At 44.3% G+C, this 22,211-nt stretch overlaps 1 protein-coding gene and 1 long non-coding RNA gene across 2 annotated transcripts in view; one reads left to right on the forward strand and one right to left on the reverse strand.

Moving 5' to 3' along the window:
- LOC134571842 (NADPH oxidase organizer 1-like) overlaps positions 1-17,707 on the reverse strand; it is a 40,632-nt gene extending 22,925 nt beyond the window's left edge. Inside the window, exons 1-3 of the mRNA XM_063430467.1 lie at positions 17,581-17,707; positions 15,968-16,048; positions 15,127-15,202 (exon numbers count right to left, since the gene is read on the reverse strand). Coding sequence (XP_063286537.1) covers positions 15,127-15,202; positions 15,968-16,048; positions 17,581-17,649 — 226 coding nt within the window. The 5' untranslated portion in view covers positions 17,650-17,707. The remainder of the gene's footprint in view (positions 1-15,126; positions 15,203-15,967; positions 16,049-17,580) is intronic.
- The window catches only part of LOC134571854 (uncharacterized), a 618,817-nt gene that overhangs the window by 94,727 nt on the left and 501,879 nt on the right, over positions 1-22,211 (forward strand). The gene's annotated exons all lie outside the window — the stretch shown is intronic.

Below are 22,211 nucleotides of genomic sequence, written 5' to 3' on the forward strand. Positions count from 1 at the left end.
AAACCTCTCCTGCTGTAGTGGGTGCAAATGAACATAGGACATCTGAGCGAGTGTGGTTAGGGGAAAAGTTGGTAGTGGATGGAGAGAGATGAGAGATCTCTTCCCTAATTGTAGAGATGTTCTCATGGAAGGGAGTTGCAAAGTTTGTGGCGGTCAAGTTGGTAGGAGGAGGAGGCACGGCAGGGTGCAGAAGAGAGTTAAAAGCATGAAACAGTCGTTTGGGCTCGCAGGGTAGTGTGGTTATGCGTGTATTTAAGTAGTTTTATTTTGAAGAGGAAAGAGCCAGACTGTAGGAGCGCAGCATAAATTTATAGTGGAGGAAGTCAGGTGCAGAGTGAGACTTTCTCCAGCAGCGTTCAGCAGTTCTGGAACATTTTTTAATGGTATCGGGTCAGCTTGGTGTGCCAGGGTTGTAATTGGGGACGCTTAATGCGTTTAAGTGTTAGGACTTTGAAATTTGAGATGAGTGAAAGGAGACTTTGGAGGTTGGTAGAGAATTCCTGTAGGTCAAGACAATGGAGATTTCTGCAAGACCGATGTTGTGAGGGTGGTGTACTTTGGGTATGCGGATGTCAATGGACAGCAGAGATGAAAAGTTGAGATGAAGAGTGTTTCCTGCTCTATGAGTTGATGAATTAAACCACTGTGTGAGTCCAACGGAGGAGGTTATAGAGAGCAGACGAGAGGCATCATGGCAGTTAGGGTTGTTGATTGGGATATTAATGTCCCCAAGAATGAGGGAAGGAGTGCTAGAGGAGAGGACATGGGGTAGCCAGGAAGAAAAGTGTTCAATGAATAGTCTAGGACAGTGATGGCGAACCTTTTTGAGCCCGAGTGCCCAAACCGCAGTACATGCCAACTTTTTTTTCCTTAAAGTGCCAAACCTCAATACTGAGGTTTAAGTTTAGAAAAAACAACTTGTACTGTTGTCCGAACTAATTAACAACTTTTGTTTTAAAAGAACACAACAGCAGAGAGTTCAATAATACAAATTTTAAATAATGATATAAATAGATCAAATTAAGCTTATATTTATTAGTATCTCCAACAAATGCAATACATACACACAGAGACTGCTGAATACATACACACAGTCTGCTGAATATACACGCACAAGACTGCTGAATACAGAGACTGCTGAACACACACACACAGTCTGCTGAATACACATACAGACAGTCTGCTGAATACACATACAGACAGACTGCTGAGTACACACACACAGACTGCTGAGTACACACACACAGACTGCTGAATACATACACAGACTGCTGAATACATACACAGACTGCTGAATACATACACAGACTGCTGAATACATACACAGACTGCTGAATACATACACAGTCCGCTGAATACATACACAGTCCGCTGAATACACACACACACAGTCCGCTGAATACACACACACACAGTCCGCTGAATACACACACATACAGTCCGCTGAATACACACACATACAGTCCGCTGAATACACACACATACAGTCCGCTGAGTACACACACACACAGACTGCTGAATATACACACACACACACACACACAGACTGCTGAATACACACACACACACACACACAGACTGCTGAATACACACACAGACTGCTGAATACACACACACACACAGACTGCTGAATACACACACAGACTGCTGAATACACACACACACACACAGACTGCTGAATACACACACACACACAGACTGCTGAATACACACACACACACACACACAGACTGCTGAATACACACACACACACAGACTGCTGAATACACACACACACACACAGACTGCTGAATACACACACACAGACTGCTGAATACACACACACACACAGAGACTGCTGAATACACACACACACAGACTGCTGAATACACACACACACACAGACTGCTGAATACACACACACACACAGACTGCTGAATACACACACACACACACACTGCTGAATACACGCACACACACACAGACTGCTGAATACACGCACACACACAGACACACAGACTGCTGAATACACGCACACACACAGACTGCTGAATGCACACACACAGACTGCTGAATACACGCACACACACAGACTGCTGAATACACACACATACTGCATTGAGGGGTGTAGTTTAAGGGGCATTGAGGGGTGCTGTGTGTGTGCGGGGTGCTGTGTGTGTCTGAGGGTTTCTGTGTGTGCTGTGTGTGTGTGAGGGGTGCTGTGTGTGTGTGTGGGGGGGGGTGCTGTGTGTGTGGGGGGGTGCTGTGTGTGTGTGTGAGGGGTGCTGTGTGTGTGTGTGTGTGTGTGTGTGAGAGGGGTGCTGTGTGTGTGTGTGTGTGTGTGAGGGGTGCTGTGTGTGTGTGTGTGTGAGGGGGGCTGTGTGTGTGTGTATGTATGAGGGGTGATGTGTGTGTGTGAGGGGTGTGTATGAGGGGTGGTGTGTGTGAGGGGTGCTGTGTGTGTGTGTGTGTGTGAGGGGTGGTGTGTGTGTGTGTGAGGGGTGGTGTGTGTGTGTGTGTGTGAGGGGTGGTGTGTGTGTGTGAGTGAGACAGGGGTGCTGTGCTGTGTGGGGGTACAGCTGCTGTGCAGGGGTAGGGGTGCTGTGCTGTGGGGAGTAGGGGTGCTGTGTGTGTTGTGGGGGTGCTATGTGCGGGGTAGGGCTGCTGTGTGTGGGGGGTAGGGGTGCTGTGTATGGGAGGTAGGGGTGGGGAGCGATGCTGGGTGTAGGGGAGGGGAGGGAAGCTGTGTGTGGGGGAGGGGTGGGATGATGGGTGTGGGGGAGGGGAGGGATGCTGGGGGATAGGGGTGCTGCTGAGGGGTGCTGTGTGGGGGGCAGGGGTGCGGTGTGGGGGGCAGGGGTGCTGTGTGGGGGGTAGGGGTACTGTGTGGGGGGGTAGGGGTACTGTGTGGGGGGGGGTAGGGGTACTGTGTGGGGGGGTAGGGGTACTTTGTGGGGGGTAGGGGTGCTGTGTGGGGGTAGGGGTGCTGTGTGGGGGGTAGGGGTACTGTGTGTGGGGGGGTAGGGGTACTGTATGGGGGGTAAGGGGTGCTGTGTGGGGGGTAGGGGTGCTGTGTGGGGGTTAGGGGTGCTGTGTGGGGGGTAGGGGTACTGTGTGGGGGGTAGGGGTACTCTGGGGGGGTAGGGGTACTGTGTGTGTGGGGGGTAGGGGTACTCTGTGGGGGGGTAGGGGTGCTGTATGGGGGGTATTTAAGTAATAAAATTAAAAAAAAGTATATTAAATTAGTCCCCCCCTTCCTCCTTCTTACCTCTAATAAAGGAAGGGGGGGACACAGCCATCCCTGGTGGTCCGGTGGTGGCAAGCAGTCTTCCGGGTCAGGAGGCAGGGAGAGGGATCTTTGCAGCAGCTTCCCTGTCCTCCCGTTCGATGATGTGTGGAGCGTTGCCATGGTAACGCGCGGCAACGCTCCACACAGCTTGCTCGCGGGAGGACAGGGGAGTTGCTGCAAAGATCCCTCCCCTGCCTCCCGACCCGGAAGCAGAGTAGGCGCCTGCCGTTTCGGGCAGGCAGGCGCCTACTCTGCATTATTGGCGAACCTATGGCCGCGTGCCCACAGAAAGGGCCCGGCGTGCCACCTGTGGCACGCGTGCCATAGGTTCGCCATCACTGGTCTAGGATGACCGGCAGGATTGGGGGGGGGGGGGTTGGGAGATAGGGGTGCATGATAAATTATGGCAATTCATAGACAGGTGAGTTTAAATAGACATGCAGTGTGAACTTCAAAGGAAGTAAAGGATTGGGCAGGGGAAGGGAGGATTGGTTGAAAGGTACATTGCGGGGAGAGAAGGATACCTACACCACCTCATTTACAGTTTGGTCTAGGAGTGTGGGAGAATTGTAGCCCACCATAACATAAGAAAGCAGGAGTAGCTGTAAAAGAGGGGGACAGTCATGTCTCAGGAAGTGTGAACGAATTTGACAGAAATAAGGGGATTCTCTCAAACAACTGCCCGCAGCTATGTTAACCTTCTGCTGTCCCAGTCTTCCTCAACAAGTGATGGAAATTACCAACCAACCAAAAATACAGACCATATGAACTGGCGCATCTTTAAAGGGACACTATAGGCACCCAGACCTCTACAGCTCATTGAAGTGGTCTGGGTGCAGTGTCCCAGCACCCTTAACCCTGAGCAGGTAATCATTGCAGTTTTTAATAAACTGCAATAAAACCTGCTAGAGTTAACTCCTCCTTTAGTGGCTGTTTACCAGATAGCCACTAGATCACTTCTGGGTAGTTAGGCGACTTTTGGTCGCTTAAATGACGCTGGACGTCCTCACGCTATGGACAATCACTTCCAGCATCACCGGAATCCCCGTAGGAAATCATTGACTGACATTGGCAGGGAGGAGTGAAGGTGGGTTCGAGTCAGCCCTGGAGCCAGGTAAGTGACATAACCTTTCTGCACTACTGGGTTTTACTTACCTAATATCAGCGCCACTAGAGGCAGACAATCCTAAAAGTGCAAAATGTTCAGTTGCAGGGTTAAGGGAACAAGGACACTGCACCCAGACCACTTCAATGAGTTGAAGTGGTCTGGGTGCCTATAGTATACCTTTAAAACATTAAACTGTAATTCATATCAAATAGCCTCTAGCGTACTTTACTCTCTGATAGTAACACACACAACAAACAAAACAAAAATACAGTGGAGTGCCACTATTGTTATTCGATCCTTTCTCTTTAAGCCCTTCACTACCAAGCAGTTTGCAAAGAAAACAACTCCAGAATCAGAGTTATTTGTGTGCCTGGGAAGTAACGTTTAAATGTATTTTTCCTTTCAGTAAGTGTAGATAGCATATAATTAAATGGAAACAATAACAAAAATTTGGGTTGGACAGAAAAACCTTTTTTTAAATGATTTGTCAAATAATGAAGTATCAAATAAGGAAACAGTGTTGTAAATTGATCTATATGTATTGTATAAATATAATATATGTTGTCATATTGCCATGATGTTGCACATACAATATCACCCATTGAAGTCATGTTGCTTCTTTGGACACACACATTCTATTACATGCACATACATATATACACTGATAGAGGCACGTATGTACACACTCTGACACATGCACACATTCATGCATCCACTCCACACATTGCATCCACAATATACACACACTATACTCCTCACACACACAGCATCCATAATACAAACACACACACAACATCCACAATACAAACACACACACTGCACCTACTATGCACACACCCTGCATCCACTATACACAAATGCTGCATCCCCTACACACACTGAATTCCCTATACACATACACTGTATACACCAATTTCTTAGAAACACATATTACATCTCCTACACACACAGACTACATTACCTATCGCAGATCTAAGTGCCTGTGAGATGGTAACACAATGGGTGGCGGGCCCTTCAGGCAGACTCAGAGCCAACCCTGTGGCAGACTCTGGTGGGAAAGGGGCCCCAAAATTTCTGATGATAGCCCTATTGTCCATATTTAGGAGGAAAAGTCTGTATGTTGGGGCCAAATCCATCTGTCCCTCTTTTCTCTCCTAATGTCCCTCTTTTCTATGAGCTCCATATTGTTGGTGTGTCTGTGTGCATGACAGAGATCCGCCAGCTATAATACTCACAGTGATGTGTAAACTACAATAAATGTGTTTAGAAATCAGTCTGTGTAAATAACATACATTGTTCTTATTATAATTGGGTTTCTCATCTTCCAGCCCAGAGAGTATTGTGGAATATTTATGTTAAAAGGACACTATACTCACTAGAACATCTACAGCTTAATCAGTCTTTAACGGGGCAGCTGCCCCGGGCCCAGTTGCTCCTGGGGTGATGCTTAAACAGCGCGACCGGGCCCCTTCCTGTTCAGCAGCCGGCTGGGAGGAAGTGAGTGCCACGTGTCATTTCCTCCCACCGGAGATCAGAGCCGCATGGGAGGAGGAAGGCAGGGAGGAGGGGAATTCCAGAGGAAAACGCCCAACTGCCTCAGCCTGCCACTGGACCCCAGGGAAACCACCCTCCAGAAAAAGGTAAGAACCTGGAGGGTGGCTAAATGAATGTCAGTATGTTTGTGTGTGTGTGTGTGTGTGTGTATGTCAGTATGTCTGTATATGTGTGTCTGTGTGTATATGCCTGTGTGTGTGTATGTCAGTATGTCTGTGTGTGTGTATGTCAGTATGCCTGTGTGTGTTTCAGTATGTCTGTCAGTATGTCTGTGTGTGTGTGTCTGTGTCAGTATGTCTGTCTGTGTGTTTGTCAGTATGCCTGTGTGTGTGTGTGTCAGTATGTCTGTCTGTGTGTCTGTGTGTGTGTCAGCATGTCTGTGTGTGTGTGTCAATACATCTGTCAGTGTATGTGTCTGTGTGTGTCAGTATATCTGTCAGTGTATGTGTCTGTGTGTGTATGTATGTATGTATATGTGTCTGTGTGTGTGTCAGTATGTCTGAATGTGTGTCAATATGTCTGCCAGTATATATTTGTGTGTCAGTGTATGTGTTTGTCAATATGTATCTGCGAATGTTTTAATATGTCTGTCTGTGTGTGTATGTGTTAGTATATCTGTCAGTGTGATTGAGGGTTGGGCGTAATTGGGGGGTGGGAGGTCCAGTGCTGTACAGTGTCTCCGAAACCGCACAGCACTTGAAATAAGGTAAGTTTTCTATTTATTTAAGGGTGACACGGGGGCTAAATAGTGTTTTTATACATGTTTGTGTTCCTGACCCTATAGCATGGATGCCAAACTCGTGGCCCGTGGGCTGCATGTGACCTACAACTAATATGTTTGTGGCCCGCGGGCTGCGGCGAGAGAGCGCTGAGTGTAAGCTCTCCCTGCACAGTGCCCGCAATGAAACAGGAGCCAGAATATGGCGTCACATTCCTGCTGCCGGCATCAAGGTCAGTGCTCCCTCGCTGCCTGTCCGCCCCCCTGCCTGAATGTCCAGCAGCCCCACTAGACACCAAGTAAGAAATCCACCCAGCTCTCCCAAAGGTAAGGAGGCTGGGTGGATTTAAATTAAAATAATTTAAAAAACAAGTGTTGGGAGGGGGAATGTGTGTTTGGGTGTATGGCTGTGTGTGTGTCTGTATGACTGTCTCTGTGTGTGTGTGTATGGCTGTCTGTGTGTGTGTATATGGCTGTCTGTGTGTGTGTGTATGGCTGTCTGTGTGTGTGTGTGTGTGTGTGGCTGTCTGTGTGTGTGTGTCTGTGTATGGCTGTCAGTGTGTATGGCTGTCAGTGTGTATTGCAGGCTGTGTGTGTATTGCTGGCTGTGTGTGTGTGTGTGTGTATGGCTGGCTGTGTGTGTGTGCGTGTATGGCTGTCTGTGTGTGTGTGTGGGGGGGGGGAGCCTGTGTGTGTGTCAGTGAGTCTTTGTGTGTGTGTGTGTGTCTGTGAGGGAGCCTGTGTGTCTGAGTGATTGTGTGTGTCTGTTAGTGAGTGTGTGTGTCTGTGAGGGAGCCTGTTTGTCAGTTAGGGGATGTCTGTGAGTGCATGTGTGTGTTGGAGTGATTCTGTGTGTATGCCAGTGTGTCTGTCAGTTAGTGTGTCTCAGTGAGTGTGAGTGAGAACGGGGGCAGGGGTTTAGTAGACGGAGGACTGGGATTTAGTAGACAAGGGGGGACTGGGATCTAGTAGACGAGGGGGGGATTGGGGTTTAGTAGAGGGGGTCGCTGTATTTTTTTTAATACTGTACTTTTCAAAATAAACCCACGTTTCTATGAAAATTAAAATTTTTGTTTTTTTGCAGCCCACTTAAACTTAAACCTTGTTTATTTGGCCCTTGCCAGCCTTTGAGTTTGACATGCTTGCCCTATAGTGTTCCTTTAAAGCTGAATATTCAGTTTCGATAAAGCAGTGAACTAGTTGTTTCCTTGATAAAGAGTTCTGTGGTGGTTTTAGGGGACAGGTGAAAGGATAGAAGGTAGTTGTGTTTCCTTAGTGAATGTCTTAGCAAGCATCAATTACAGTCACGCTTGCTGAGTGTAACATTGTGATTGATGCAAGTTCAAGGAGCATTACTCCGTGACCTGTCAATCTTACCGAGAGCCGGATAAACAGGTTTGGTATTGAGAGCAAATTACTCTTCCTTACATCACACACAGAAGAAAAAAGAAAATCTTCATAAGGAATGTTCAACTTTAACACGACAATCAAACGTTACCTGTGTCTGGGTTACTGATTTCAGAAGTAGATACTCAAAAAATCTAAATATCTTATTTAACCCCTTAGTAACAATGACATTGTTAGCCAACATCACAATCATAACTACAGTATGCTAGCTTGGATTGCACTCTGTATTGACGTTGTAACATTAGTTCTGCAGGGTTGCAATTCTTAAAGGACTACTATAGTGCCAGGAAAACATACTCGTTTTCCTTGCTCTTTACGGTCTCTAGGTTCCCCCCACCTTCAGGGTCCCCCTCCTGCCGGGCTCTAGGGGGTGGAAGCAGGGCCGGCGCGTCCATAAGGCGGCACAGGCGGCCGCCTTAGGGCGCACCGGCTCCGGGGGCGCAAGATTTTAGTGACCGGCAGGAGGGAAGCTCTCCCTCCTGCCGGCCACCATCTCCGCCCCCAGTGCGGCAGGGCTGTGATCAGGCGCTGCGAGGGAGCTCTAACCTCTCTGCTCTGCTCCCTCGCGCGCTGTCTAGTGATGCCGCGGGAGCCGGAATATGACGTCATATTCCGGCTTCCGCGGCATCAGCAGACAGCCCGCGAGGGAGCAGAGAGGTTAGAGCTCCCTCGCAGCGCCTGATCGCAGCCCTGCCGCACGCCGCCCAGCAGCCCCACTGGACCCCAGGGAATGATCCACACCAGCACTCCAGGTAGGGAGGCTGGGTGGATATTATTTATGTATTAAAATAATTTGTGAATGTATGTGATGTGTCTGTGTGTGAGAGTGTCTGTGTGTGTGTGAGTGTGTGTGTGAGTGTCTGTGTGAGTGTGTGTGTGTGTGTGTGTGTGTGTGTGTGTGAGTGTGTGTGAGTGAGTGTCTGTGTGTCTGTGAGTGTGTCTGTGTGTGTGAGTGTGTGTGAGTGAGTGAGTGTCTGTGAGTGTGTGTGTCTCTGTGTGAGTGAGTGTGTGAGTGTGTGTCTGAGTGTGTATGTGTCTCTGTGTGAGTGAGTGTCTGTGAGTGTGTGTCTGTGAGTGTGTGTCTGTGTGTGAGTGTCTGTGTGTGTGTGTGTGAGTGAGTGTCTGTGAGTATGTGTCTGTGTGTGTGTGTGTGTGCGTGAGTGAGTGTATGTGAGTATGTGTCTGTGTGTGTGTGTGCGTGAGTGAGTGTATGTGTTACTGTGAGTGCCTGTGTGTCTGTGAGTGACTGTGTGTGTGAGTGAGTGAGTGTCTGTGTGTCTGTGAGTGTGTATGTGTCTCTGTGTGAGTGAGTGTGTGAGTGAGTGTCTGTGTGTGAGTGTCTGTGTGAGTGTCTGTGTGTGAGTGTCTGTGTGTGAGTGAGTGTCTGTGAGTATGTGTCTCTGTGTGTGTGTGTGCGTGAGTGAGTGTATGTGTTACTGTGAGTGACTGTGTGTGAGTGTATGTGTGTCTGTGAGTGAGTGTGTGCGTGAGTGAGTGTATGTGTGTCTGTGAGTGTGTGCGTGAGTGTATGTGTGTCTGTGAGTGACTGTGAGTGTGTGCATGAGTGAGTGTATGTGTGTCTGTGAGTGTGTGCGTGAGTGAGTGTATGTGTCTGTGAGCAGGGCCGCCACCAGAAATTTTGGGGCCCCTAACTCAGCTCAGGGTCTGGGCCCCCTGGGGCCCGCCTCCAATCCCGCCCACAGGGTCCGCCTCCAAATTCCGCCCACAGGAATACACACAGACACAAAAACACACACTGATACAAAAGGACACAGACACACACACACACACAAAAATACATACTAACAGACACACATACTGAAACAGAAATACACGCATATAGGCATACGTACTGACACACACATACTGAGACATACACACATATACAGACACACAGGCATACATAGTGACAGATAGACACATACTAACATACATACATACAGACACACATGCATGAGGACTTACACACACATACACCGACATCACATACGTACACACAGACATACATTAATTCATACTGGCATACATACATATAGACATACTGACATACACACACAGACAGTCACAGACATTCTGACATACACACAGACATTCTGACATACATACAGACATACTAACATACACACAGACATACGTACAGACATTCTGACATACACACAGACATACTGACATACGTACAGACATACTGACATACAGACATTCTTACATACATACTGACATACGTACAGACATACTGACATACGTACAGACATACTGACATACGTACAGACATACTGACATACACACAGACATTCTGACATACACACAGACTTACTGACATACATACAGACATTCTGGCATACACACAGACATTCTGACATACGTACAGACATTCTAACATACATACAGACATTCTAACATACATACATACAGACATTCTAACATACACACAGACATTCTAACATACATACAGACATTCTGACATACACACAGACATACTAACATACACACAGACATACTAACATACACACAGACATACTGACATACGTAGACATTCTAACATACACACAGACATTCTAACATACATACAGACATTCTAACATACACACAGACATTCTAACATACATACAGACATCCTAACATACACACAGACATTCTAACATACATACAGACATTCTAACATACACACAGACATACTGACATACGTACAGACATTCTAACATACACACAGACATTCTAACATACATACAGACATTCTAACATACATACAGACATTCTAACATACACACAGACATTCTAACATACATACAGACATTCTAACATACATACAGACATTCTAACATACACACAGACATTCTAACATACATACAGACATTCTAACATACATACAGACATTCTAACATACACACAGACATTCTAACATACATACAGACATTCTAACATACACACAGACATTCTAACATACACACAGACATTCTAACATACACACAGACATTCTAACATACACACAGACATTCTAACATACATACAGACATTCTAACATACACACAGACATTCTAACATACATACAGACATTCTAACATACACACAGACATTCTAACATACACACAGACATTCTAACATACATACAGACATTCTGACATACACACAGACATACATACACAAATACAGCTAATTTTTCTTACCTTTTTTTGCAGGTGGAAGGCTGTGGCTGATGGGAGTCGGCGTGGCTCCTGCGGGCTGCAGGCCTGTCCTTCTTGCCTCCCGCGCGGTGCTGAGGGGAGGGGAGGGAGCTGGGAGAAAGTGACGGGCACTTCCTCCCAGCAGTACTTTGCGGTTGGGATTTTTTTTTAAGGGGCCCGGTCGCGCTATTGCACGGCCGCAGCGCTGACCGGGCCCCTGAAGATACAGGGCCCATGGGGTGGCCCTAAGTGAGTGGGCCACCCGATGGGCCCCATCAGCATGCGCTACACGTGGGGCCCGGGCGGCCGGGCCCCCCAGGGCCGCCGGGCCCGTGACAACCGTTATGGTTGTCACCCCCTGATGGCGGCCCTGTCTGTGAGTGACTGTGAGTGTGTGCGTGAGTGAGTGTATGTGTGTCTGTGAGTGATTGTATGAATGTTGCATGTGAGTGTGTCAGTGTATGTGTGTGTCTGTCAGTGTGTGTTTGTGAGTGTCTGTCAAATCAGTGAGAGTATCTTTGTCATTGAGTCTGTGTGTGACTATCAGTGTGTCTGTCAATGAGTGTCAATCAGTGTGTGTGTGTCAGATCAGTGAGTCTCTGTGTTTGTCATTGAGTGTGTGTGACTGTCAGAAGAACACTAAGGGACAGGGAAGGGAGGGGACCAATAATGGACGGGGAGAGGGTCTGGTTAAGAGGCACATAGGTGAAGATGTTATTTTTGAATGGGGGGGGGGGGGCGGAAAAATACATCTTCGCCTATGTACCCAAAAATCCTTGCACCGGCCCTGGGTGGAAGGGGTTACATTTACCTATTTTTCCAGCGCCGGGCGGGGGACTCTCATTCTCCTCTCCTCCTCTTTCTCGTCGTCAACGGCTGAATGCGCATGCGCGGCATGAGCCGCGCGCGCATTCAGCCAGTCCATAGGAAAGCATTCTCAATGCTTTCCTATGGACGCAAGCGTCTTCTCACTGTGAAAATCACAGGAAGCGCTTCTAGCGGCTGTCAATGAGACAGCCACTAGAGGCTGGATTAACCCTATTATAAACATAGCAGTTTCTCTGAAACTTCTATGTTTATAGAAGAAAGGGTTAATCCTAGCTGGACCTGGCACCCAGACCACTTCATTGAGCTGAAGTGGTCTGGGTGCCTATAGTGGTCCTTTAAAGGATCACTATAGTGTCAGGAAAACAAAGCGGTTTTCCTGACACTATAGTGCCCTGAGGCACCCAGACCATTTCATTGAGCTGAAGTGGTCTGGGTGACTATAGTGTCCCTTTAAAAGTGAGAATTCAAAAATGTATTCCTGACCTAATAGTGTTAAACCCACCATTTAGGTGGCTTACCCCCTCCCCACTTATCCCCCTTAAAAGGAATTAAAACTCACCTTAATTCCAGCACCACCGGCGCTAGCGCCGCCCCCTTGTGACATCATCAGAATTGCCGACTTTTAGCCAATCCAATGCTTTCCTATGGGGAAAGCAATGGATTGGCTGAAATCTGCAAGGGGTCAGGGCCAAACACCGTTTTGGCCAATCAGCACCTCCTCATAGAGATGCATTAAATCAATGCATCTCTATGAGGAAAATTCAGCGTCCCCATGCAGAGCGTGGAGGTGCTGAACGGCAGAGCTGCCTACTGAGCCAGGAAGCACCTTCAGTGGCCATCTGAGGAGTGGCCACTTGGAGGTGTCCCTTGGGGCAATATAATATTCTGTGAAAAGGCAGTGTTTACATGAAAATGCCTGAAGGCAATGATTATACTCACAAGAACAATTACATTAAGCTGTAGTTGTTCTGGTGGCTATAGTGTCCCTGCAAGGTCAAACAAAAAATTGAAATTCACCTTGAATTCACTCTTTAGTAAGTAACTCTGTTAGAATAGGATCCTTGAAAGACCAGGTGAAAGATTTAGCGTCCAGTGTTACGCCATGGGCTGTTTTATATTAGTTTGCCAGGCATGAATTTCTCTTCTTTTACTGTGCTACCCAACACCTGCACTTCCAGAAAGCTTACTGTGGGATAAATAGCATTTATGACTTTACCAAGTGACAAAAAAGCACGTTAAAGGGACACTGCAGTGGTGTCTTTTGAATTTGTGCTGCCCTAGGCATGTACAAGCTTGGACACCCCCTAATTTAAATCTAGAGAAACTGCAATGTTTACATTGCAGCTCTAAGTATGCCCTCAGTAGCTGCCTACCAGACAGCCACTAGAGGCGCTTCCTGCATAGTAATGGACCTTTTGTCCAGTTTCTGACACCTGACGTCCTCGCGCTCTGCATGAGAACATTCAGTGTCAGATTTTTCCCCATAGGAAAGCATTGATCTAGTGCTTTCCGATGGGGAGGTCATATGCGTGCGGACGCGCATTAGCGCCTGCTCTTCATGAGACTTCTGAGGGGACGGAGCATTGACCAAGTGCCTGGATCCGGTATGTAAATAAAGGGTTTTTAACCCTTTATTTACAAGGTGGGGTGGGGGGAGGGCTCAAGGGGGGCATAGAGCACTATAGTATTCATTTAAGCAGATCACTTTGAGCCCTCCCTCCTGGACCCAGACATCAAACATTGTGTACAATGATCTGCACCACCCACAGGTGGAGACCACAATCTCTCTCCAAAAAATCTCCAAGAAGCAGAATCACAGCCCCCCACCGGACCACTAGTGTGATATCCAAAGGTAACAAGAAGGGGGCAATAAAAACATGACTGTCTTTTATTGTAATGTGCGTGCCATCTCAGACACTACTTACAACACACACAGCCTGCCTACACACAACTAAACCCCATAGGCAACACACACCAAGCACACAACCTATACACAACTTCATCCCATAGGCAACACACATACACAGCCAGCATATCCACAACTTCCACAGCCCATACATAACATATATAGCCTCCCCACACACACAACCTCCCACATAACCCAAAGCCCACGCACTGCAACCCCCACAAACACAACACCACAATTAGTCATTACCCCCCACAATCTACATATTGAGGCCTCTGCATATAGCTAATATGAAAAACACCAATTGATAGGGGAAGATAATGACAGAGATATAGCAAAAAATGGAAAGTTAATTGATAGAATGGGCATAAGGTAGATGTGGGATAAGGGGGTATGAAACTGGTCTTTTTCCTCAAGTGATATAAATGATTGCACTGGTCCTGAACCCCATCACCCTGTATAATTAATATTTGCTCCCCACAACTGCTGGTGAGCATGTTTACTAATAGGGCGCACAGCTAAGGTCAGTAGGACTGCCAAATTATCCATTTAAAAATGGATGCCGACTCCATGTATAATTCATACCACTCCATGTATAGTTCATACACAAACATCATTATACAACATGGCACAATAAACAAGGCTGAATGAATTTCTAAAAGCTCTGGTATTCAGCTTTGAAGAGCTCTTTTGTTGGTTTTTTTTTTTCTGAGAAAATAAAAGGGTATATATCACAGGCAATTGTAGCACCAACCTGTAATTATAAGGACCTGGTATTTTAGGCGTCTTGGTACTAAATGACTTTAAATGCCCTCATAATGAATAGAGTTTTGATTCCTTAGTTAAAACTAATCTGATTTCCCCGTGTTTATGTTCAAACAGGCGTATCCTTAAAAATACTATCTGCATTGATGCACGAAGCTGTGTCAAACTAACCTGCCATTCATTGACACGAACAGGGCTAGCCACTAGGTGAGAATTCAAATTTAAAGTCAAACTAACCGAACTGCAAACATTCTATAAGTCAGATGTGCTTTCATTTCAACGACTCTGCCCTTAAATTTTACATTTGCTTTGAATTAACATTCACTTTGGTAAAAAAAACAAAAAAAACCTGGTATGCAAAAAATGCTTAGTTTCATTTTTCCAAAAACGAAACTTCACTCACCCACTTACCTCTCAGTATGGGTAATATCCGCTCAGATTTGTTAACAAGTCCCGACTCCAAGGGGAACTTCTGTTTAAGTTCTTTCTGCATGATGAAAATAAGTCAAATATTTTACAATTGTGTTGCAGAATTATCTGAAGAGCACCAACATTGTCAGTAGTGCGGTGTGTTTCTTAGTAGTCAGTAGTCAGTAGTGCGGTGTGTTGCATGTGGGCCGGTGGGGAGAGAGGCTGAGAGCAGAGCCGGCGCTCGGATAGCGCCGGTTCTGCATGGACCGACAGGGGGGGATCCTGAGATCTCCCCTGCCGGTCTCAATACATAGGCGTGCCGCGGGGATTAGGGTGTGCCCAGGCACACCCGGCACACCCCGTGCGCACACCTATGCTCGAGACTGGGTTGGACCTTTACCGAAATTCCATCACAATCCAAAGATAAAAAAATGTCAAAGTAGGGACCGTTTTGTGTTATGGACAAGTTTGAGGTTGACAAAGTTTCATAAAAAGCAGCAACTTTTCTCCAATCCCAGCAGACGTCACAAGTGACTGCCGTGGGATTTAGACATGCGCGAGAGTAGAGTATTGACTCAACTCCTGGTTAATGAAGCACAAGGTTCTGAAAAGGGCTGCAGGATAAAGATGGCTGCGGCTGCGAGGGACAGCTTCACCCCATGGATACCAGACCCATACTGGATCTGTCACTTTCGGGTATCTTTGTGAAATATATAAAGACCCCCAAAAGTGACAGTTCCTCTTTAAATGGGAAATTCACTTTGAGAATTACACTTAAATAACACTATACGTCCCCAGCCATGTTAAGGATCGAGCTATGGGTAATAGCTATTGTACTTACTGCGAGATTCTTAAAGTTTTCATACGTTCGATATATAAGAATGTTATTTCGATCAGACCAGAAAATGGAAAATATGCAAATCTGAAAAACAAACAAACCAGACGTATTTACATTTGTATTAAGTCATTTTAAAATATAGCATCGAGTACCACAAAACCCACTGGTATTTCACTCCAAGTAAGTAATATTGAGTCCCAGCCATACATATAAACCTGTATTTTAAATATGGTTACGTTTTTTTTAAACATAATTTTTCCTGTAATATAGTGTATTTTTTATTTTTATTTTATTTTTTCAAATCAAAGTTTATTTGGATTTTACATTTTATTAGACATAAAACATGGTAATGAGAAAAGCAATGTGCATGATATGTCTTGGCAACATTAAGGCAAATATACATTTATAAACCAGTACAAGAGAAATTAAAACAAAAAGAATCTAAACAAAATTAAGATAAAATTTAAAAAAAAGAGACTTAAAGAAAAATCACTTTGGCAAACAGATGTAGTGTGTCGCTAGAACATATCGCAGGGTGTGAGGAAATGCATTTTTAATGTGTATTTATTACGGCCAATGGCACATTCAAACAATAAAGGCTGATGCTGGAATGCAGGGCTTCGCTCAGGAGTGCTAACGGACGTTCTTGCTTAGGAACTTCCACTTCTCCGGCGTTGGGAGAGAGGAGGTGTCAGGTGCCTGTAGTGGTCATGGTACTTGAAGTGTTTCTTCCAGTTTAGTTTGTGTGTACGTATGTGTGTGCACATGTGCATGCTCAAGGTTAAGCGTTCACATTATTAAAATGATTGCATGAATGCATGTGTTTATGTCTAATAGTGTGTGCTGTATTTATAAATGGATAAGGTGTTGGCATGCATGTTATGTTGTGCAAAGTATGTGCATGCATCTGTGTGTATACTACAGAGAGAGAGCTTGCATTATGAGAGTACGTATGTGCCATTTATATGGAGGAAGTACAGCTAATATGAAGGTTTATGTACATTTATTAGGGTGAGTGTATGAACAGAATGGCAATAGATCCCTCAATACAAATGAAACAAATAGCAATATTATTAATATACATATTATTTTTTTATTATCGTTATGAAAGTGCAAATGTGATGACACCATTCTGCTGTTTGTTGGGAATTTTTTTTTTTCCATTTCAAATACTTTTTTTATTTGTTCTGTGCAATCATTAAAAAAAATATAGCACCCCAACCTAGGACTGGCTCTGCTTTCTGCCTGCATGCATACATTCCAAAAACTTTGAGAAATGTAGATATGGTGAGAGGTGAGACGAAGTGGCTTATTCATTAATCACTACATTTAGAGGGAAAAAATAGCTGATTTGGAAAAATTCACAAATTTAGCAAAAATCACATCTTGGCTCATTTACCATAAATTGTACAGATTGGATTTCAATTCACTGCAATATGATGTGTAGTTATAAAATTGGAGTTTAGTTAGGAAAATTACATGGGGTTTTCATATGATGTTATCTCCCCATAGTCTGTGCAATCTGTATACATTTTTAACAAATTCCCCAAAAAACGTACCCTACAAACTATAAATAAATATAATATAATGCATGCATAAATATATATATATATTACCCGTTGTCTTCCATTCTGTATAAGACCCACTGCCTTGATGTCCACTGGGTATCTCCTGCACCTGTCCATCCTTACTCTCCTGTGATCACTGTTAAAATGCAGTATATTGCTTAGGTGAGTACATTTCTCTCTCACAGGCATTCATAGCCAGAGGCAGAGGGCAGGGCAATATTGAAACAGTTTTTTGTTTTCAGTCAAAACACCCCCACACATTCTACCCTTCACATAGCTGACGACAGATTCTTATCATACTATCAAGAAACGAGATTCTCTTTTGAGATCAGCTTACAGAGTTACTTCAACATCCAAGGCCATTACTGCTTTTAGAAGTGGTCGTGGTGGTTGGAGTCTGTATGTGCTGTGTTTCTGCTTGTAATCTACACTTTTGTGATGCGGTCTAGTTGCACCCCTTGTCACACGTCACTTAGACAGGCCAGAACTCTGTTGTGGGCTAACTAATGTAAGTTTTGTGCAAAAATTTTGTCAGGCAGCAGATGTAATAAGCTGCCAGGGGAGTCTTAAAACGCTTCTGTCTCCCTTCCTCCCGAAATGCTCTCCCTCCCCACCTTACTGCATTAATAGTAATTCAGTTTTTTTTGGTTTTGTTTTTTCAGCACCCTCTCCTACACGGCTCAGGGCATGCGCAAGCTCTCTGAACCAGTAGAATGGTCCATTCAAGTGCTTCTCTATGAAATCCATTTGATTGGACCTCGAGGGGGCAGCAAGGATGTTAGAGTGGGGTGTAAAAACCAGCATGGGGAGATATGCAGGCTTGCTATTTTCAAGTTTATAAGAGGGGGGTAACATATTGAATATAAAGATGTTATTATAAGGGTTAGAGTAACCCTTAAATATAGAAGAGCACAGTAATACATGTTTTTGGTGATATGTTTTTTGGATGCATTATAAACACATTTTTTTAAATTTTTTTATTTTCAAAAAATATATTTATTTTTATTTGAGTGGAAAGTCAGTCTGGCTCATGATAAATGTCCCTCATTTCCCAGAATTGACCTCTCTCAATAGAACTACTGTATAACTAATTTGCCTCAGCGACTCTGGATGTCTGAATTATAATTGTGTATCCCATTGAATTTGACATTGTTGTGAAAACTAGACATGTGCAATTCGTTCGCTCCGAATGCACATTGGACAAATAATTCAGACATTCGGATGCTTACGAATGTCCAAAGTTCCAATTTATGAATTGCCGAAGGGCCGAACCGAATTTGCGAAGTTCCAAATTGCCAAAGTCCTGAAGTGCTTTTGATTTCTGAAAAGTGGCAAAACAAGTGGTTAGTGTTAGGGGTTAGGGTTTAAGGTTGGGGTTTAGGGTTAGGGGTTAGGGGCAAAACAAACGGTTAGGGTTAGGGTTTAGGGGTTAGGGGTTAGGGTTAGAGGCAAAACAAGTGGTTAGGGTTAGGGTTTAGGGTTAGGATCCAAATTGCTGAAGTGCTGAACCGAATGCCATTGGTCCGAATTACCGAGGGAGACAAAAGATTTTACATACCCGAATTTCAGAAACGAACCTGATTTTTTACCCATGCACATCCCTAATGAAAACAATAAAAAGCAGAATTAAAGGGACACTATAGTCACCAGAGCCACTACAGCTTAATGCAGTTGCTCTGGGGGAAAAGTATAAGTACACCTATTCTGAGAGAGCAAGTGTTTACCTAATGCCAACTCAGTGACCGTCACTCAGACTTGCTGGACATGGTCCTGCAATGATTGTAGGACTGAAGTCTTGTGTCTCTAAGCTCTGCACGGAGACCCTGAAAGCTCCCCATAGAGATGCAATAAGTCAGTGCATTGCTATGAGGAGATGCTGATTGGCAAAGCGTGGCATATTAAGCAGCGCATCACAACATGGAAATTATAAACCATTTTGCTGTTTTTTCTGTATGTAGTCATATTGTGTTTCTCACTAACATCATATTTCCTTGTCTTATGTGGTTTTACTCGTATAATTGTGAATCATAATTGCCCTAATTGCATACTTTTAGACAGGACTCGGGAGTGTAATTTGAATAAAGTATCCACTTTCTATCTAGTTGTTTTTTTTTTTAATTTTTACTAGTGATTATTCATTGTTTGTTGGTGGGCTCTTTGTTATATTTATAGTTTGCCTATTTTCTAGTCGCTCACATTTGGGTTTCTGCCGATTTTTTTTTAATACCCACATATATATATATATATATATGCACTAAACAAAATTATAAATGCAACACTTTTGTTTTTGCCCCCATTTTTCATGAGCTGATCTAAGATGTTTTCTATGTACACAAAAGGCCTATTTCTCTCACATATTGTTCAAAAATCTGTTAAAATCTGTGTTAATGAGCACTTCTCCTTTGCCGAGATAATCCATCCACCTCACAGATGTGTCATGTCAAAATGCTGATTAGACAGCATGATTATTGCAAAGGTGTGCCTTAGGCTGGCCACAATAAAAGGCCACTCTGAAATGTGCAGTTTTTCTGTATTGTGGAGGTATGGGGGTGTCCAAAAACCAGTCAGTATCTTGAGTGACCACCATTGGCCTCATGCAGTGAGAGTTGATCAGGTTGTTGATTGTGGCCTGTGCAATATTGGTGCACTCCTCTTCAATGGTTATCAATGGTAGTATACGGTGATCCAGAGCATCCCAAACATGCTCAATGGGTGACATGTCTGGTGCGTATCGTGGCCATGCAAGAACTGGGATGTTTTCAGCTTCCAGGAATTGTGTACAGATCCTTGCAACATGGGGCCGTGCATTATCATGCTGCAACATGAGGTGATGGTCGTGGATGAATGGCACAACAATGGGCCTCAGGATCTCATCACGGTATCTCTGTGCATTCAAAATGCCATTGATAAAATGCACCTGTGTTTGTTGTCGATGACATATGCCTGCCCATACCATAACCCCACTGCCACCATGGGCCACTCGATCCACAACATTGACATCAGCAAACCGCTCATCCACACAACGCCATACACGCTGTCTGCCATCTGCCCAGTGAAGACCAGGATTCATTCGTTAAGAGTACACCTCTCCAAAGTGCCAGATGCCATTGAATGTGAGCATTCACCCACTCAAGTCAGTTACGATGAACTGCAGTCAGGTCGAGACCCCGATGAGGACGACGAGCATGCAGATGAGCTTCCCTGAGACAGTTTCTGGCAGTTTGTGCAGAAATTCTTTGGTGATGCAAACCGATTGTTGCAGCAGCTGTCCGGGTGGCTGGTCTCAGACGATCTTGGAGGTGAAGATGCTGGATGTGGAGGTCCTGGGCTGGTGTGGTTACACGTGGTCTGCGGTTGTGAGGTCGGTTGGATGTACTGCCAAATTCTCTGAAATGCCTTTGGAGACGGCTTATGGTAGAGAAATGAAGGGCAACATCTCTGGAGACATTCCTGCAGTCAAAGGCACACCTTTGCAAAAATCATGCTGTCTAATCAGCATCTTGATATGCCACACCTGTGAGGTGGTTGGATTATCTGAGCAAAGGAGAAGTGCTCACTAACACAGATTTAGACAGATTTGTGAACAATATTTGAGAGAAACAGACCTTTTGTGTCCATAGAAAAAAGTCTTAGATCTTTGAGTTTAGCTCATAAAAAATAGGGGTAAAAACAAAAGTGTTTATAATTTTGTTCAGTGTTTATATATATATATATATATATATATATATATATATATATATATATATATATATATATATATATATATATATATAAATTTATTTATTTATTATTTATTTATTTTTTTAGCAATGAACATAATTTACAAGAATGAAGGAAGCTAAAATGGAAGTCCCCAGTTGTAGCATAAATATGTGTGGATTTCTATGTTTAATATTATCTTTCTCATCTTACAAATACATATTTGTTAAACATTTAGAATAAGTAAACTGAAGAATTCTCAACACCTTACTGCTCTGAGTTTATTGCATGCCGTAATGATGTTGACCTCAACCTGATGGTATGTCTGGAGGTTAAGCAGGTTAGTTGTGTGGGAAAAACCCATTTGATGTTCTAAGAATTGCGAAATGTACTTTAGATCCTATTGATTACTATGCGTAAACCTTAAATATCAATCACTGTTTTGACCTGGATGTGGAAATATAGTGTAGCACCTGTAACAAAGTAGTAAAACGGTGCTTATGGTTTTAGTCACTAAACACCAAATTGTAGTAGTGAATTAAAAGCCAAGAGTTGTAGAAATAGCCATCCTTTGATTATAGCTGACTATGATAATTCTTTCAAATCAGTAATTTTTGTTTACATTTTACAATGTGATCTTTTTGGATCACTAAAATTTGCTGTTTCCTGGTTAATGTTTTTTTTTACTGTTTTTTTTTAGATAATTGATTATTATTGATTATGTGATATTAAACACCTGTAAACACCTGTTTTCAAAGCCCTTTCTCTGATTGCATTATCAGTGACTGTAAGGCTCCATAGAGCTTCAGATACCCGCAGTGACGTAGCATGACTTGCCAGAGCCCGAGGCAAGGCAAGTATTGCGCCTGCTAACACGTAGACCTGCTGCCCCTCATTCACCTTTGAAGCACCACATTCAGGACTTCAGTCATCAAAGACCTCACTCAGTGGCAGCTGGTGAAATTTGAATATGTTAGTGC

The sequence above is a fragment of the Pelobates fuscus genome, chromosome 8, assembly GCF_036172605.1.
Source record: "Pelobates fuscus isolate aPelFus1 chromosome 8, aPelFus1.pri, whole genome shotgun sequence".
NCBI classification, from domain to species: domain Eukaryota; kingdom Metazoa; phylum Chordata; class Amphibia; order Anura; family Pelobatidae; genus Pelobates; species Pelobates fuscus.